At 40.5% G+C, this 20,103-nt stretch overlaps 1 protein-coding gene across 1 annotated transcript in view; it reads left to right on the top strand.

The window, feature by feature from the left end:
• Positions 1 to 20,103, top strand: part of LOC127569976 (protocadherin Fat 1-like) — a 149,359-nt gene that overhangs the window by 69,197 nt on the left and 60,059 nt on the right. The window contains exons 4-6 of the mRNA XM_052015107.1: positions 1,151 to 1,212; positions 2,254 to 2,565; positions 19,473 to 19,683. Coding sequence (XP_051871067.1) covers positions 1,151 to 1,212; positions 2,254 to 2,565; positions 19,473 to 19,683 — 585 coding nt within the window. The remainder of the gene's footprint in view (positions 1 to 1,150; positions 1,213 to 2,253; positions 2,566 to 19,472; positions 19,684 to 20,103) is intronic.

The following is a 20,103-nucleotide window of genomic DNA, read 5'->3' as shown; positions in this document are numbered from 1 at the left end:
ATTTCCATTTTCTTGTTTAGACATGACTGGTGAAGGCTTCAAGAGGCAGTAACGCAAACACATATGCACACTTTATTGTGTATTGTGCAAATTGAAAGCTATTTGCCCAGTTGTCAGATATTATACAAGGAGTGCTTTGGTCGCATTGGATGTTCAGCATGTCAGTTTGTTTTCTGTCATCATCCTAGTAAGAAGATATACAATAGAATAGAGCTTACCTTTTGGCCATAGCTAAAAATTGGTTCTCATATTTTCCAGAGAGATTTTCAACAGAAGATCCCAATACCAATAATCTACATTTTAGGCCAAAGGTTGCTTGGCCAACAGACAGCACAATTGTGATGACAGTGGGGATAATTCTGGGCTACTTTCACGATTTCATTCCACGTGGCAACCAAGGGAAGATGGGTGTCACTAGTGCTTTCTTTTATATAAATTGTGTCAGAGTTTAAATGCATGGATTTCTGCTCAAGGTGAATGAAAGCCAAGATCAAAATCTTTCGAGAAAGTTAGTGACATAAAGTGTCTGTATTACTGTAGACTGTATTTACAGTGATAGAGACAAGAAAGAGCATACTTATCCCCCAAAATTGAGTGGCTATCACTGGAGGTTGACAAAGTGATTGGAGATATTCTTGATTATGGTTTGCTGGGAAGATCCCACACATGTGCTGGTTGGTCAATTGGCCACTGTAAATTGCCTCCAATGTGCAGGTGCATGGGAGAATCTGTCAGGTATTGATGGGAATGAGGGGCTAATAAAATGGGCTAGGTAGGATTAGTGTAAAAATGGGCATTTGATGGTTGGCATAGACTTGGTGTACCAATGGGCCTGTTTCAGTGCTGTATCTCTCTGTGACCCTATTCCTTACACCCAGCCACCCAGCTATGGATATAACATCTACATTTGGCTGGAGTAACTGAACAAATATTGTGTAAAGTTCTTGGCACCTTTGGTCATAATGACTAATTTTATCATCAATTATCTATTGATCTTATGACATTTAAGGAACGTAATGGATGCTGGAGGGTGGAACACATTTAGCTCAACCAGATGAACTTCATGTCATGATACTTCCTGTAAATATGCACCATTTACTGAAATGTTGCAGCTTTTGCCTTTAAAAAGTTTTGTCCTTGTTGCTTCTAGGTCTCATCACCACCACAGCTCGTAAACTGGACCGTGAAAAAAAAGATGAGCACAACCTAGAGGTGAGTGGGTCAAGGTTGGCTGGGATCCTGTCAATATGGCGCTGTAATAGCATTACGCTAACCGCTACATAAAAGAACCAAAGTGAAGGGAGAAAAATTTTTACGCGGCAAGTTGTTAAAATGTAGAATGCACTGCCAAAGTGAGCAATGGAGGCAGGTTCAGTCATATCATCTAAAACATAAATAGATAAGAGAAGTACTTGAAAGTTAAATGAAAAGGGTATGGGGAGAGGATGGGAATGGTTGAGCTGAACCAGCCTTGCATAGAATTGGCATACCCAATGGCCTCTTTCTGTCTTGTAACCGTTCTGTGATCCTGTGACAGAGTTTGCCCAGCATGTAACAGTCAGGAGATGGGGATGAAACAAGAGATTTCCAGAGTGCTTTCTACCCTTTTTTGTCAGCAAGGATGCAGGCAGAGTATCATGATCTTCCTATCTTGAAGTGCCTGAAAAATTATGAGGCTTATAATCCAACAAATAGTTCTGATCATACGGAGGATTAATTTTGTGCCTTGCTTTGAAAGATTTCAGCTGGATTCTTTGATCAGTTCGGTGTCTTTCTCCTCTTTTGATTCACAGCCTGGGGCAATAAGTTAAATCTCACAGTTTGAAGCATTCCCACTTTGAAATCTTATTGTGCTGCTGCCTTTGCTTTCCTGCTGGGATTGTTCTGTGAATTCTCTCTTGCCATGAGATTATGGGCATTTTGACATGTAGTTTTCCGTCCAATCCTCCATAAATTTCCTCTGGGAAATTTTATGGAATATACTTGTTGCAGTCTCAAAAACAGTTGAAATTAGTTCACAGTCAACATTACTCCCAAATCAACAATTAACCTTTTCATTCCAAACCTACCCTGTATCATTTTATTGTGGGTATCTAAACGAGAGGTAAATTCAATTTGAAATGAATGTAAGACATTTTTTTCCTGTGCCTTCCGTGGGATGAGCAGCTCATGACGTGGCACTGGTTCTGGACAGTACGTGGAGGGGGGTACTTTTGACTCCATGGCAAAAATCTGTTCTCTGCTTTCCCACAGGTGACTGTGAGTGACAATGGCATTCCTCCAAAACAGTCCACAGCAAAAGTGGTGGTGGAAATTATGGATGAAAATGACAATGCTCCCAGGTTCCCAGAGGTCCTGTACAATGTTAGACTGCTGGAACGCAACAGCTCCACCAAGCCAGAACCCATCTACAAGGTGATTGCTTCTGACCAAGATGTAGGTGCAAATGCAGATGTCACCTACAGCATTGAAGGCAGCTCTGAAGAGAAATTCAGCATTAATCCAAAATCTGGGATGGTGTCATCCACGTGGGCATTCTCTCCAGGGGACTATGACATCCTGACAGTAAGTGTGAATATGTCTTGTTTCCTACCTTTAATTAAAAGAAATGATGAATGTCTTCTGCATGAATGGAATCAAAGCTTCTGAGATAAAATTGAATAGGCAGGATTTTGGAAAGGGATCCGTTGGTGCAAGTTTGCAGGCTGAGGAAATGACCAACTTAAAGGAGCATCATAAACTGTAGAACCATAGAGCCATACAGCACAAAACAGGCCCTTCGGCCCACCATGTTGTGCTGTCCATCAAACCACTCTCACACTATCTAACCCTTTCCTCCCGCATATCCCTCCATCTCACATTCCTCCATATGCCTATCCAACAAGCTCTTGAACCTGTCCAATGTATCTGCCTCCACCACCACCCCAGGCAGTGCATTCCATGCACCAACCACTCTCTGGGTGAAAAACCTCCCCCTGACATCTCCCCTGAACCTCCCACCTATAACCGTAAAGCCATGCCCTCTTGTCTTGAGCATTGGTGCCCTGGGAAGGAGGCGCTGGCTGTCTATTCTATCTATTCCTCTCAATATTTTATATACCTCTATCATGTCTCCTCTCATCCTCCTCCTTTCCAGTGAATAAAGCCCTAGCACCTTAAGCCTTTGCTCATATTCCATACGCTCTAATCCAGGCAGCATCCTGGTAAATCTCCTCTGCACCCTCTGAAACACCTCCACATCCTTCCTACAATGCGGTGACCAAAACTGAACACAGTACTCTAAGTGTGGTCTAACTAGAGTTTTGTAAAGCTGCATCATCACTTCGCGGCTCTTAAACTCAATCCCACGATTTATGAAAGCTAACATCCCATAGGCCTTCTGAACAGCTCTATCCACCTGTGAGGCAACTTTCAGTGAACTGTGAATATGAACCCCCAGATCCCTCTGCTCCTCTACACTGCCAAGTACCTTGCCATTTACCCTGTACTCTGCCCTGAAGTTTGTCCTTCCAAAGTGTACCACTTCACACTTCTCCGGATTGAACTCCATCTGCCACTTGTCAGCCCAGCTCTGCATCCTATCAATATCCCTCTGTAAGTTCCGACAGCCCTCCACACTATCCACAACACCGCCGATCCTAGTGTTGTCCGCAAACTTACTAACCCAGCCTTCCACCCCCTCATCTAAGTCATCTATAAATATCACAAAAAGTAGAGGTCCCAGAACCAATCCCTGCGGGACACCACTAGTCGCTGCCCTCCAGTCCAAGGGCACTCCTTCCACCACAACCCTCTGCTTTCTACAGGCAAGCCAATTCCTGATCCACACAGCCAAGTTTCCCTGGATCCCTTGGCCTCTGACCTTCTGAAGAAGCCTACCATGAGGAACCTTATCAAACGCCTTACTAAAATCCATGTAAACCACATCCACCGCATTGCCCTCATCAATCTTCCTGGTCACCTCCTCAAAGAACTCTATCAAGCTTGTGAGGCAAGATCTTCCCTTCACAAAGCCATGCTGGCTGTCCCTAATCAGTCCATGATTCTCCAGGTGTTCATAGATCCTATCCCTTAGAATCCTTTCTAACAGCTTACCCACTACAGACGTAAGGCTCACCGGTCTATAATTCCCTGGACTATCCCTATTACCTTTTTTGAACAAGGGGACAACACTCGCCACCCTCCAATCCTCCAGCACCATCCCCTTGGACAACGAGGACTCAAAGATCCTTACCAGCGGTTCAACAATCTCCTCCTTCGCCTCTCGAAGCAGCCTGGGGAAAATCCCGTCAGGCCCCGGAGATTTATCTGTCTTGATATTATTTAACAACTTCAACACATCCTCTCTCTTGGTATCTACAACCTCGAGAACATTACTCTTACCAGCACTACCTTCTGCGTTATCAAGACCCCTCTCCTCGGTGAATACTGGAGAAGTATTCATTGAGAACTTCTCCCACTTCCGCCGTCTCCAGGCACATTCTCCCACCTTTGTCCTTAATGGGACCTACCTTTACCCTAGCCATCCTCCTACCCTTCACGTACGTGAAAAAGGCCTCGGGATTTTCCTTAACCCTACTAGCTAACGCCTTTGCATTTCCCCTTCTAGCTCTCCTCAGCCCTTTCTTAAGTTCCTTCCTCGCTACTCTATATTCCTCACGGGCCCTGTCTGAACCTTGCTGCTTATACCTTATGTATGCTACTTTCTTCTCCCTAACTAGTCGTTCCACCTCTCTCGTCACCCACGGTTCCTTCACCCTGCCATTCCTTCTCTGCCTCACCGGGACATACTTATCCCTAACATCCTGCATAAGATCCCTGAACATCGACCACATCTCCATGGTACATTTCCCTTCAAAAAGGACATCCCACTTTACACTCCCAAGTTCTCTCCTTATAGCCTCATAGTTCGCCCTTCCCCAATTAAATATCTTCTTGTCCTCTCTGCACCTGTCCCTGTCCATGACAATTTTAAAGGTTATGGAGCAATGGTCACTGTCCCCCAAATGCTCACCCACCAATAGATCCTTCACCTGTCCCGGTTCATTTCCTAAAACTAGATCTAGCATGGCATTCCCTCTAGTCGGCCTGTCAACATACTGAGTCAGGAATCCCTCCTGGACACAGTTAACAAATTCCGTCCCATCTAAACCTTTGGCACTAAGCAGGTTCTAGTCTATATTTGGGAAGTTGAAGTCTCCCATTATAACAACCCTGTTATTTTTGCTTGTCTCCAAACACTGCCTGCCAGTCTGCTCCTCTATATCTCTACTGCTACCGGGGGGCCTATAGAATACTCCCAGTAGAGTAACTGCTCCTTTCTTGTTCCTTACTTCCACCCATACGGACTCGAGAGATGATCCTTCTACAACATGCATCGTTTCCACAGCCTTAACAGTGTCCCTGACCAGTATCGCCACCCCTCCTCCTCTTCTCCCCCTTATGCAAATATGAGGCCTTTTAACCCAGAAGGACCACAGTGCAATTTTATCTCTTCCAACCAGGCAGAAACAAGTCTGCAAAAGGTTTGTAGAAAGTAGAGGCTGGCAAGTAAATGTAAAGTGTTCTTTTATTGGGCATGGAGGAAGAGGAATGTATCTCCTTTCACTCGCCCTTCTATTCCTCCTGTAAAACTTTCCCAAGAAGTTCTCTCCCTGCCATTTAGCTGGAAACATGAGCTTAGGGTTAGTGGAAGTATGGCCAGCTGGTGGCCATTGCTTACCTTTCTCTGACCCATTGAGTAGCTGGTGGGTGCTTGCATTTAATTGACTGGTGTTACGGACTCAGTGAAAGTCCCTTCAAGATAGAGTATGTGTGTGTGGGGCGTGCTTACGTCAATAGAAGATAAAGGACGTAATGACGTTGTTGAAGAAGTAAGAAGAAGAAGAAGGAGAGAGAGAGAGAGAGAAGGGAGAGAGACACCAGCCTGCTTGTTTTCTCTATCGATGGATGAGAAACAATAACTGTGTTTGCCACTGAAATCCATGTATGGAAGTTGGAAGTAATCCAGTGGAGTTCACTTTGTTGCTGACCTGTAGAAGGAAACAGGTATTTGTGTGTGGACGACCACGGTTCGGATGCTTTTCGGGGTGAGGAAGTCACTACTGAGTAAACACTGAAGTGTCGTTTGGGTTCCATCGTGGAACATTTGGATTTCGTATGTACTCTCTCTATGTTTTTCTACATCTACATCTTATCTTCAGACAACGGTGGTTGTTGAAGAAGCCCTTGCTCATGTTTCACCTTATGGCTTGCGGAACTGAACTTTAAGAACCATTCCGGAACTGGGAGTTTTGGACTTTGTCACACACACACACACAAAGAGTTTAGTTTTGGGGTTAACGTTCGAGGTTTAACATTTTTGAATTCTAACATACTAACATTTTTACTTTTATTTTACGTATTATCATAAGTAGTGATTAATAAAATAGTTTTTAACACTGAATCATGCTCAGTGTGTTTCTTTTGTTGCTGGTTTGTGACAAAATTGGGGGCTCGTCCGGGATAGTTCCCAAGGTTAATGAGATTCGTCCGGGATCCAATCCAAAGGTTAACGAGTGTTGTCTGGGATCGTTCCCCAGATTGACGAGATTTGTTCGGGATTCAATCCAAAGATTTTTGAGGGAGGTCTGATAAATTCTTTTTAATTGGCTTGTGTGTGTGGAAACCAGCAGCAATGGATATTAAGGCATTTTTGGAGTCACCAACCCAAAAGGGATTGGAGGTGGCGAAAAAGGATGATTTGATAAAGATTGCTACAAGGCTAAACCTTACAGAAGTAAAGCAGTCTATGAGAAAGGCAGATATTCAGAGACTGATAGCTGGCCATTATGTGGAAAAGAAGGTGTTTGAGAAGGAAGTGTTAAAACAGTTTCCTGGCAGTGAAATAGCAATTTCTGAGGCACAGGTGCAGCTGGCAAAGATAGAGGCTGAACGAGAACAAACCCAGTTAAAGATAGAGGCTGAACGAGAACAAAAGAGATTAGAAGCTGAACGAGAGCAAAAGAAATTAGAGGCCGAACAAAAGAGATTAGAGGCTGAATGAGAGCAAACCCAATTAAAGATAGAGGCCGAACAAAAGCTAACTCAGATGAAGATAGAGGCCGATCTAGCAATGAAGCAGATGGAATTGAAGAGGATGGAGCTGGATAGTGAGGAAAAGGAAAAACAGAGGCAGCATGAGTTACAAATGAAGCGTAGGAGTTTGGAATCTGATTCTGATGATGGTTTTTCAGCCAGCAGGGAGGTTCGATTAGTCCCTCCTTTTGAAGAAGATCAGGTTGATCAGTATTTCCAACATTTTGAAAAGGTTGCTGTGAGTTCAAACTGGCCAAGGAAAGGATGGGCTCTTATGGTACAGAGTGTGATTAAAGGTAAAGCTCAAAAAGCTTATTCTGCTTTGTCTGCTGAGGATGCAGCTGATTATACCAAGGTAAAACAAACTATATTGAAGGCCTATGAATTGGTACCTGAAGCTTATAGACAAAAATTTAGAGACTTGAGGAAATCTGCAGATCAGACTTATGTGGAATTTGCCAATGGAAAGAGAATATGTTTTGAACGATGGTGCCTGGCTAAAAATGGAGATGGGGATTATGATAAATTGACAGAATTGATACTGGTGGAAGACTTTAAAAGATGTGTTCCAGCTGAATTAACAACATATTTAAATGAAAAGGCAGTGGAAACTTTACAAGAAACTGCTAGGTTGGCAGATGATTATGCTTTAACCCATAAATCCAAATGGGGACAACCTAAAACCTTTCAAAAGAGTTACAAAGACAATCCAGGTAAACCGGAGATTAAATTGGGAGGTAATCAAAAAGGAAAAGATGAAAAGAAGCCAGGGCTGGAGAAACCTGTTGAGCGTACTTGTTATTACTGTAGGAAACCTGGCCACGTGATATCTAATTGTGCCCTTTTGAAGAAAAAGAAGGAAGCTGGGCCCAATGCTTGCTTTCAGGCAATTAAAAATCAAAAAGGTTTAGGAGATGCTGTTAAAGACCAGTCCTTGCAAGAGGGAAAAGCGGAAAAGTTGGAGGAGGTGAGAAAGGAATTCCGTTCGTATGTATCAGAGGGTTTTGTTTCACTGAATGATGAGTCACCCCAGGTGCCAGTGAAAATTCTTAGAGATACTGGGGCTAGTCAATCTCTCTTGCTGGACAGTGTTTTAAATTTTGGTGAAGAAAGTGACACTGGTGAAGTAAATCTAGTACGAGGCGTTACAGGTGAGACCATGTCTGTCCCTTTTCACAGGGTGATTTGAAAGTCAAAGTTCGTAGAAGGACCAGTCGAGATAGGGATAAGACCTAGTTTGCCAGTGGAAGGAGTTTCTTTGTTATTGGGAAATGACCTTGCAGATGGAGAAATTGTTCCTGTGGTATGGTTAACGACCAAACCAAGGATTGATGAGTCTGAGAATGATCCAGATGTTTACCCATCATGTGCGGTGACTCGAGCTAGAGCTAAAGAATTAGCCAAGACAGAGAGTCCGGTGCAGTCTGATGTAGTTCCTTGTGACAGTCCTAAACAGGAAGAAAATTATGATGCCTTATCTGAGACTTTTCTGTCTTCATTGGAGGATCAACATCCTTATAGTGAGCCTGAATTTAAAGATTTGTCTTTGTCGAGGAAGGATTTTATGGTGGAACAGACAAAGGACCCTGAGTTGACAGAATTGAAAGAAAAAGCTCTCTCATGTGAGGAGATTGAGAAAGTGCCAACTGGATACTATGTCAAAAATGGAGTGTTAATGAGGAAATGGAGACCTCCTCATGTTCCTGTTACTGAGGAATGGGAAGTTATTCATCAGGTTGTTGTTCCAAAAGTTTATAGGGATGAGATTTTAAACCTGGCCCATAGTATGCCTTTGGGTGGTCATTTTGGTGTGAATAAAAATGTAGGGAAGATCTTGAAACAATTCTATTGGCCTGGTTTGAGAAAAGATGTGGTGATGTTTTGTCGAACCTGCCACACATGTCAGATGGTAGGTAAACCAAATCAAAAACCCCCTGTGGCTCCTTTGAAGCCAATTCCTGCTTTTGGTGAACCCTTTTCGAAGGTGATTGTGGACTGTGTTGGCCCCTTACCAAAGTCTAAGACTGGAAATCAGTATTTGTTAACCATCATGTGTGCCACTTCTAGATTTCCAGAGGCAATACCCCTTAGAAATATTAAGGCCAAGACGGTGTCAAAGGCTCTTGTAAAATTTTTTACCTTGTTTGGTTTGCCAAAAGAAATCCAATCTGATCAAGGTAGTAATTTTATGTCAAAAATTTTTCAACAAATAGTCTATGAGCTGGGAGCAAAGCAGATTGTATCATCTGCATATCACCCAGAATCTCAAGGAGCTCTGGAGAGATTTCATTCTACTCTCAAAAATACGCTGAAGACTTATTGCTTTGAAAACACCAAGGATTGGGACGAAGGTATCCATTTACTTTTGTTTGCCGTTAGAGAATCAATCCAGAAGTCAATAGGATTTAGTCCGTTTGAGCTTGTGTTTGGACATAGGGTGAGAGGACCTTTGGAGTTGTTGAGAGAGCAATGGGTTAATGAGGAAGTTCACTTGAGTCTGTTGGACTATGTCCAAAAATTTAAAACTCGGTTGGAGAGAGTCTGCCAGCTTAGCGAGAGAGAATTTGAAAACAAGCCAGATAAGAATGAAGACATATTTTGATAGACGTGCTCGGCCTAGGACATTCGCAGTGGGGCAAAAGGTGTTGGTATTTTTCCCTAGCCAAAATAATCCCTTGCAATCTCGTTTTTCTGGACCCTATGTTATTGAATCTCGAGTGACTGATCTAACATATATAATCAAAACACCAGATAGACGCAAGAAAACACAACTCTGTCATGTAAACATGCTAAAACCTTATTATGAGAGGGATTCAGTTGTGGCCTTGGTGGATGGTGTAAAGGTTGTTTCTAGAATGCCTGATGTTGATGTTGAGGAAGGCCAATTTAGACCAAATATTGTTCCATCAAAACTAAAAAACCAAAATATCATGGAGAACCTTGAAAGGAAGTTGGACCATTTACAAGTTTCACAAAAACAACAGATGAGAGAATTAATTTTAAAATTTAAAAATCTGTTCCCAGATGTTCCAAACAGAACATCGATAATTACCCATGATGTTGATGTTGGGGATGCAAAACCAATCAAACAACACCCATATCGAATGAATGTAGAAAAAAGTAAACTTGTTGATCAGGAAATCAAATACATGTTGGAAAATGATATTATTAGACATTCTACTTCAAATTGGAGTTCGCCCTGTGTTATTGTACCTAAACCTGATGGAACTGTTAGATTTTGCACAGATTACAGGAAAGTGAATGCTGTAACAAAGTCAGATGCTTACCCTATTCCTAGGGTGGATGATTGCATAGACAGAGTGGGAAAGGCAAAATTTCTTACAAAGATTGACCTATTAAAAGGGTACTGGTGTGTTCCATTAACAGATAGAGGAAGGGAGATTTCAGCCTTTGTAACTCCTTCTGGATTGTATGAATACAATGTTTTGCCATTTGGAATGAAAAATGCTCCGGCAACATTTCAAAGAATGATTAATTCAGCGATTCATGGGTTAAAACATACAGATGCCTACATTGACGACTTAGTGACTGGGAATGATACATGGGAGGATCACATCTCTGCGTTAGAAAGGTTGTTTGAAAGACTTTCCAAGGCTAACCTTACAGTTAACTTGGCTAAAAGTGAATTTGGCCATGCCACTGTGACGTATCTTGGTTATGTTGTAGGTCAAGGCAAGCAAGCTCCTGTTCAGGCAAAAGTTCAAGCAATATCTGAGTTCCCTATTCCCACAGGTACGAGGACTGTTAGAAGATTTTTGGGAATGGTTGGATATTATCGAAAATTTTGTAAAAACTTTGCTGATATTGCTCTTCCCCTAACTAATCTTCTGAAGAAGGGAGTAAAGTTTGTTTGGACAGATTCTTGTCAAGAAGCATTTGAGAAGTTGAAAGCCATTTTATGCTACCATCCTGTGCTCAAAACACCTGACTTTGAAAAGCCATTTTCATTAGCAGTAGATGCCAGTGATGAAGCTGCAGGAGCTGTGTTGTTGCAGAAGGGTGACCTTGATGATATTGACCATCCTGTAGCTTACTTTTCAAAGAAATTTAATGAGCATCAAAAGAATTATTCCACCATAGAGAAAGAATTACTGTCGCTTGTTTTAGCCTTGCAACATTTCAGTGTATATGTTTGCACTGCTCAGAAACCATTGACTGTGTATACAGATCATAACCCATTGGTGTTTCTGAGCCGAGTCAAAAACAAGAACAGAAGGCTGTTAAACTGGAGTTTAATTTTGCAAGAGTTTGATCTCATGATAACTCACATTAAAGGCAAAGATAATGTGATTGCTGATTGTCTTTCCCGATGTTAAATGGGAAACATGTATCTGTACTAATCTGATAGTCTGTAGTTGTGTAGCATGATAATTATTAACATTACTAACTGTATGCGCGGTTAAATTTTTCTTGGGAAAAATTTTTTTTAGGTGGGAGGTGTTACGGTCTCAGTGAAAGTCTCTTTAAGATAGAGAGTGTGTGTATGTGTGTGTGGGGCGTGCTTGCGTCAATAGAAGATAAAGGACGTAATGACGTTGTTGAAGAAGTAAGAAGAAGAAGAAGGAGAGAGAGAGAGAAGGGAGAGAGACACCAGCCTGCTTGTTTTCTCTATCGATGGATGAGAAACAATAACTGTGTCTGCCACTGAAATCCATGTATGGAAGTTGGAAGTAATCCGGTGGAGTTCACTTTGTTGCTGACCTGTAGAAGGAAACAGGTATTTGTGTGTGGACAACCACGGTTCGGATGCTTTTCGGGGTGAGGAAGTCACTACCGAGTAAACACTGAAGTGTCGTTTGGGTTCCATCGTGGAACATTTGGATTTCGTATGTACTCTCTCTATGTTTTTCTACATCTACATCTTATCTTCAGACAACGTTGGTTGTTGAAGAAGCCCTTGCTCATGTTTCACCTTATGGCTTGCGGAACTGAACTTTAAGAACCATTCCGGAACTGGGAGTTTTGGACTTTGTCACACACACACATGAAGAGTTTAGTTTTGGGGTTAACGTTCGAGGTTTAACATTTTTGAATTCTAACATACTAACATTTTTACTTTTATTTTACGTATTATCATAAGTAGTGATTAATAAAATAGTTTTTAACACTGAATCATGCTCAGTGTGTTTCTTTTGTTGCTGGTTTGTGACACTGGTAGACATTAAAGTTCAAGTATCTTATCACTGGTGGTGTCAGGCAGAAAATCAACTTGCCAATTAAAAACAGTCCCTGAGTTTCAAATTTTCCTAAAACTCATTTTAATTTTCCCATTACATCTCAGCTTCAATAAGGAAAGACATCCAATGAATATCTTACCAGAATTGTTATAAATATCACTGCATTATTTTGGAGTTAAGCCAACCTTGTCATCAAGGAGTAGATCTTGGATATACATTCCTTGTTGCAAGCTGTATACTTGAGGCGTCACCTCTTAACAAAAACATAAACATTGTTAAAAGTAAGCTGTATAGCTTACACTTGCTTCAGGCAATGGCTAAAGATAGTTTATTTTTACCCACTTTTCCTTGTGTTTTTCTCTTTATTGTCTAACTAGCGAGGGCTTTCAGATACCAAAAGCAAGAGAGTTGACAGGCCGGTGCACTAAATTATCTTCTTTGTCATTTTGACTTGCGTGTTGCTCTGATGCTCTTTTTTTCAGTATTAAGTAATTTCACCCTTTCAACCTCTCTCTTGCTTCATGGAAAGAGGCAGTGTGTGGATGAGAAACAGCAGGGAGTTAAGGGGAGATTCCTAGGGTTCTGGAGGTGAAGTTTAGGGAGATGGAGCTCATTGCAGGAGATCAGAGGGGATGTCAGAAGTAAGTTTTTTTACACAGAGAGTGGAGGGTGCATGGAACGCACTGCCGGCAGAGACTGTGGGGGCAGATACATTAGGGACATTTAAGAGACTCTTAGATAGACACATGAATGATAGAGAAATGGAGGGCTATGTGGGAGGGAAGGGTTAGATAGATCTTAGAGCAGGATAAAATGACAGCACAACATCGTGGGCTGAAGGGCCTGTACTGTGCTGTAATGTCCTATGTTCCATGAGATCCACTCTCAAAGCTGTGGGGAAAAAATTCTGGAGCAGATAAGTTAGATTCTCCCAAAGTGGAAAAGCATTAATTGCACAGAAACAGGTCATTCACCCCAGATGGTTTTTGCTTCACACAAGCTTTCTTCCATACTAGTTCATTTATTCTACTCTTCCCAGTCTTCAGATGCATTAATGTGTCTTTCACCTTCTGTGTATCAATATTGTTCTTTTGAATTACTCTATGTGGTAGAGAGCTCCATTTTTTTTATTCATTCATGTCTTTCTGGGCAAGGTCAGTATTTATTGCCCATCCCTAGTTGCCCATCAGAAGATGCCTTCTTGAACCACTGCAGTCCTTTTGGTAAAAGTAGTCCCACAGAGGTGTTGGGTAGGGAGTTCCAGGATTTAGACCCAGTGATGATGAAGAACTGGTGATGAATTTACAAATAACAAAGCTGTATGTATTGAGGGCAACCTGCAGGTGGTGATGTTCTCATGTGGGGGGTGCCCTTGACCTTCTTGGTGGTAGAGGTTGCCAGTCTGAGAGCTGCTGATGGAGTAACCTAGGCAGATGCATTTTGTAGATGGTATGCACTTCAGCCATCTCTGTACCAGTGGTGGAAAGGATTAATGTTTAGGGCAGTCGATGGAATGTCAGTCAAGCAGGCAGCTTTGTCCTAGATGGTGTCAAGGTTTTAGAAAGTTGTAGAATTCCATTCATCCAGCCAACTGGAGGGGATTACATCTTATTACTGATTTGTGCCTCATAGATGCTGAACACTCTCTGAGTAAAGGGATTTTATCCTGAATGCTGAATTTGTTTTGTACTTATGACTTCAGGGCTTCCTCGTCCCCATCCATGACAGGTAAAAAAAACACGTAAGTGTCTGACTTATGGCCTATCATTTCCCTTTTGTTATAGTTGGACCTCTACCAAATTACCCTTCAGTCTTCATCATTGCAAAGAAACAATGGTAGAAAACTTAGATGTGGTGGCTGAATAAGTGGCCATCCAGTTAATCAATTTAAATATTTCTTTGAGGAAATCATTATGTTGAACATTGTTATCTGATTGTTTAATGGGACTTGGAAAAACTTGGGAAACCTGCCTTAATTTGGGCAGAGAGAAGAGCCAGAAGAATGTTTGAGCGCAGTTATGTTATTAACGTGATAACACACTGTTGTGTCTGCTTGTAGGAAAACAGGAAAAGCTCTACCAATTTTTCTTTGCATAGCTGGTTGAATGCTAAATGACATTTAAAAAATAGCGCAATTCGAAACTTTTAACTTACAATTTCTGTGGACATGGAATCTATTATATAAAAGTAAAATCTGATAGCTGAGGAACAAGCAAGGAATGCTTGGATTATTGCTTAAGCATGTTTAAACTGTCTTCTTGGCTTCTATTTAAGAACACTGAAACGTTAATGATTTTGCTGAGCCCTCGGGGAAACTGGAAATGTAAAAATCATTCTGAACTGTGCCTTTGCTTGAGGATGGTTGATAATTTGTTTGTTTTCTTGAAATTTATAACTGAGAGGTTGCATACAACATACAAAATAAGGCCATTTAGCCCAAATGGAGAACAGTGTTTATGCTCTTCATGATTCTCCTTCTACCCTTTGCAGTCTTCTATTCTTTTATCCCATCTGACTTCTTCTTAAATTCATCTCAGCTATCTGCTTCTACCAATATATCTGCTCTGAAGTTTTACATTCTAACCTGTCTCACGGTAAAGCTTCTCCTGAATCTGTTACTGAATTTACTAGTGAATGTTTTACATTCTTAACCACTAGTTTTGGATTCCCTCACAAATGCAAATATTTTCTCTCTAACTATCTTATCGGAATCCCTCAGAATTGTAAAGACCTGTATTAAGTCACCAGTTTGCCTTTCTTTGGAGAAAAGATTGCCAGTCTGTGCAGTCTTTCCTCTTAGTTGTAACCTTTCACTTCTGGTTAATCTTTCTCAAGCGTCTCCATTTCTCTTTTCGTAAAATAAAGATCAGCGTTATGTACAATATCAGATGCAAACAACCTTGAGTGTCAAAACTCATGTGAATTTCACACAGCTAGTTAGATGCAACTGATATTACACAATAACATGAATGAACAAACATTTCCTGGAATTTCAGAAAATCAACTACAAATGGCATTTGTTATGGATATTTTCTATTTAATCTTTGAAAGAAGTTAAAAACCACAGGGTGAACTTTGAAATACCTAACCCTCAAGCTAATGAACAAATTGGTAGAATCAACCCAATATTATGATCTACTTTTTTTCAGCCCTGATTAATTTAGTTCCCTTTTGACGTTCTCACGCTTATATTACAGAATCTTGGACTGCTTAATCATTCATGCCTATGTTTAACCCTAGAAGATATGTTTCTAATCTGGATTAACCTTTAGGCCAACAAGATTTCAAAGCAATTAGAATAACTGCCATCACCCTAGGCAAAATCTGTTCACCCTGTTTACTACTATGTGTTAAAGATTCCTCTGATCTCCAATCTAGTTTGAAACAGCGATCTATATTACAATTACATTCCCTGTGCTTTTGAACATTTGAAAAACTGACACTATGGACTCTCTCAAATTTAATTTCTCTGATAATAGCAAGTTTGATTTTCCAGTCAATTTTGGTAAATTTTCTTGTTGAATCCCAGCAACATCAGTGATGCATGGTATGTACTGTGTACAAATTAATATCCGGTGTGCTATTGTTCGACTTTAAGAAATCCAGGGTAAGGCCAGAGTGCATAATACAGGAAAAAGTGAGGTGAGAAGCAATAAGGAGATGGATGGTGTATTTTAAAGTTAGAAGGAACAAGAGGCCAGAAGAGCAATAAAATTGTATTAAATTAATTGTACTGTGATGGAGATGGTTAAACTGAGATAATTGGAAGCTGGAGAGTAAGTTGGAACTGATCAATGCCAGATGTGTTGTGAGTGTATGCCCCTATGAGGGTTCCAGATACATGAATAGACAATAGTTCTGTACCTTTTCTGTCTGTTTTAATTATGCTGGAGATTGTGAACAGATATACTGGCACTGAGTCAATACACTTGTGGCTCAGTCACATTTGCAGTTTTCATTAATGTCTAGCAGATTATAAGCAATTGCAATTTCAAATTAAGTGCAATGATTGCTTTAAAGAAAGTTTTTAAGTAAGGCTTGACCGAATTAGTCGGGCGGCAGAGGTTTTGACGGACCAAGGAATGGTGCAATACTGGTTATACAATAGTAATTACAACCTTACCAGGCTTATGATCTCAACTGCACTGTCAACTTGCAATTTCTTTATGAAAAGCCAGATTAAATGGAAAGTATGGATTCCCTTAAGCAAGGGTAAATAAGTTCCAGACTATTTACACTAATGTCCTAACATGGCATTCTTCTTTCAATGTGGGGCCTTTTAGTGCTTGAATGGGTTTCTTTGAGTATTTCTATGCTGATATTTATCAATCCATTTATAAACTGGTTATATCGCAAATGGCTTACGTGCTTATCATATCTAGTGGAGGTGGAACTGCTTTAATCTCGTGTGAGAATTTCAGAACCTGGACTCTTTCATTTGTGCTGTGATACATTTCATTTTCTGTTTTGCTATATTAATCTGTAAGGAAGCATATTGTTTCTACTAGGTAGTGATGGCTCCTCTGACATAAAGGGCTTTTGGTTGGATATCAGAGAAAGCAGCATGTGTAATACTGAGAGTTAAGAATCACATAAATCAAATTCTCCCTGCTTTGCTTTTAAACGCATTGCCTTTGTTCTGTTGTTGTATAATGCGACATTAACATGCCAAAATAGCATTGCACAAAAACTGACATCATTGCATGAGTATCAAGCAGAATTTTTTTCTCCTGGATGGCATTGAACTTCCTCAGTATTGTGAGACCTCCACTTCTTTGCATGTATCTTGTAGATGCTGGAAAAGCTGGAAGATGAGTCACTTGTCACAGAATATTCATCTTCTGTCTGAAGTGAACTCGTCCAGTTAAGTTTGTGGTCAGTGATACCCCCCCCCCCCCCACCCTTAGGTTATTGATGATTGAGGAATATGATGATGCTATTGAATATCAACAGGAGATTGGGCGTCCTCTCGTTGGAGATGAACATTGCCTGGCACTTGGTTGGTGAAAATGTTACCTGTATTTAGTTTTAAAGTGCATTTGCCAGACTTATCAGTCTATGCTTGACTGTTGTCCAGGTTTTGCTACAGGAAGACATCAACTACTTCATTCTCTGAAGAGTATGAAAGGAATTAGCTTCCTGTTCTGCTCCCTGATTGGTTGGTCAGAAAGCAGGTGTTGCCTTCCCTCCTTCATCCACCATTTCCTCTTCTTCCACTCCCAGTGTTCTCACTCTGATCTGTAGCTGCATTGTGGTTGCTGCATACTGTATGTCTTATCCCTGTGAGCACTTCCTTCAAGAAATGGAGTCTCTTTGAACATTACTGCCTGCACAGTTGGATGGAGAAGAACATTTGTGAAAAAGTCCTGCTTCCCTGCCCCTCTTCTCCCCCTCACTCTTCCTCCTGCCTTTCGCTGCAGGTTACCCATGTCTGGCAGCAGTGGGGTTCACTGAAGTTGAAGTGCATCTCCAGTCATTGCAATCCATCAAGATTATTAACATAGGATTGTCCAAAATTTCAAACAGCAGTGTCCACAGCCAGTTTGGCTTCCATTCAATTCCCAGCAAGCCTGAAAGTAACTGAGAATTTCTGCAAATTGAGAAGGGAACAGGAAACTTCATCTTGTTGCCAAATGCTGGATGCTCCCTGCATGCTTAATGCATGCCTTTACTTGGATTGTTAGGGTACATTTTGGCAACACTGGCATTATATTATCTTACACGAGGATTGTTGTCACAATCTGTTTGTTGTTTATCCATCAGGCAAGCATTAACACAGCACACATGCGGTCCTGCCAAATGGGGCAGAGGACACAACAGTAACTAGAAACTACACATGAAATCCCAACCAAACTGGCATTCAAATAACGAGCAGTACATGTTCCATTATCACATCCGTGCAGCTTCAGAGCACGGCATTGGGTAGAAGTGTACATTTTATCCAGTTTCCCAACAGTTAATAACAAGTTACATAACAGCTAGGAAAGTCCAGTTCCTTCATGTTCAGCATCAGGCTTATGCTATCAGCTACAGAGATTAGCAACAACATCAAAGTTATAAAGAAATCATTTGGGTGTGGAGAGCTGACAACTAGTAACAGGTAGACAAATAATTCAGCTAAAGTGAAGTTGGGTTGGATGTCACATTTGGATTGGAGACAACCACAGTCTTATGGTTATGTTACAATGTTGCCCATACAAGATTCTTTTGAAAAACATACGTGGGATCACATTTTTAAAAAGCTAATTTAATGCTTATTAATTGAAAATACATTTAATTCATGTTAATGGGGATTGTGACATTGCAAAACTTGCTAAAATGCTCTCTTTCTCATGTTGTTATCAAATATAACTAATAGCTTGAAAATCGAAAAAGAATGTGTGTGTGTGTGTATATATATATATATATATATATATATACATACATACATACACACACACACACACACCCACACACACCCACACACACACATAAACACACACACACACACACACACAAACATATAGATAGAAAGATAGATATGGAAATATTTATATAAAAATGTGTTGATGCTTTCATCAAGTTCCGTACCCTCATTGATATTTTTTGTTAATATTTATCATTGAAATTGCTAATTAACTTTAGAACTGAACTGTCATAGGTAAATATTGTCTATTATTAAAGTTGCACAATTTGGCCAGGATGTAGCACTGCAGAGGAAAATATCTGAAATCTCCTAACTTGGCATTTTGCCTTTCAAGTAAAATTATATTCATCAACTAACCAGGCAAAATTACAGATTCTTTATTAGTAATAGTAAAAGAAATGTAATCAGTTTCTTCCAAGTTCTGCCTTGCCACCAGTGATTCCAGAAATCAATGTCACTTTGGTGTTACCTTAAGGTGTGAGTAAATGATAACAGTGAGTATGTGAAATGTCCATACCACGTTTACTTGTGTATTGGTAAAATGTTTTCTTTCTCTTCCAGAAGTGGACAGTTTTATCAAACTGCCAATAAGCCTGGTCTTGGTGCCAGTGTTTTACAATGTGGTGCTGCACTGTTCAATGTACAACTACCATAAAGTGTAACCACATAGCAGATTATAGAGCACACTTTAGTCAAGGACAATTCACAGTGGAACTAAATAATTCATTTCACAGTCTGACACTATCACAACAAAAATTCAAGCCATCAACTGTTGTAATCTCTTCTTTCAGATCCGTGCCTCTGATAATGGGACTCCCCAGAAATCAGCGACAGTTCGTTTACACATTGAATGGATTCAGAAACCTTTGCCATCTATCGAACCTTTGGTATTTGATGAGCCTCATTTCAACTTTGCTGTCATGGAGACAGACCCTGTGAATCATATGGTTGGGGTGACCAGCACAGAACTCACAAAGAGCCAGTTGTGGTTCGATATTATCGGTAAGTTATCAAGACCTAGAGCAGCGTAATTTTGTAATTTACTTAATATATACTTTAGACAAACCAAGCATAAACATGTTGAAAAACACATCAGATTATTAATGTAACATCAATTTCCCAATTGCAAGGAAGAAAAATATCTCCTCTCTGATAACCTTGTTTAAGCACAAACGTGACAGAGATGTTCACACTTAAATCTGCCCATAATTTGACCTGAATTGGCACTAATTATGCAATTTAACTCAGAAGCTCCAATTAGAGCTACATTGCACAGATCATTTCAAGTAAAAGGAAGGATTTATATTGCTCTGTTTATAATTTCAATTTGTGCGTAAGTGCTATGCAACAATAAAATACTTCTCAAGTGCAAATATTGTTTAACATGGAAATGTGACAGCCAATTTGATTCCATGAGTGCCG

Source organism: Pristis pectinata, chromosome 4, assembly GCF_009764475.1.
Source record: "Pristis pectinata isolate sPriPec2 chromosome 4, sPriPec2.1.pri, whole genome shotgun sequence".
Classification (NCBI taxonomy): domain Eukaryota; kingdom Metazoa; phylum Chordata; class Chondrichthyes; order Rhinopristiformes; family Pristidae; genus Pristis; species Pristis pectinata.
Note: the sequence above shows the minus strand (reverse complement) of the source record. Positions and strands in the feature narration are given on the sequence as shown.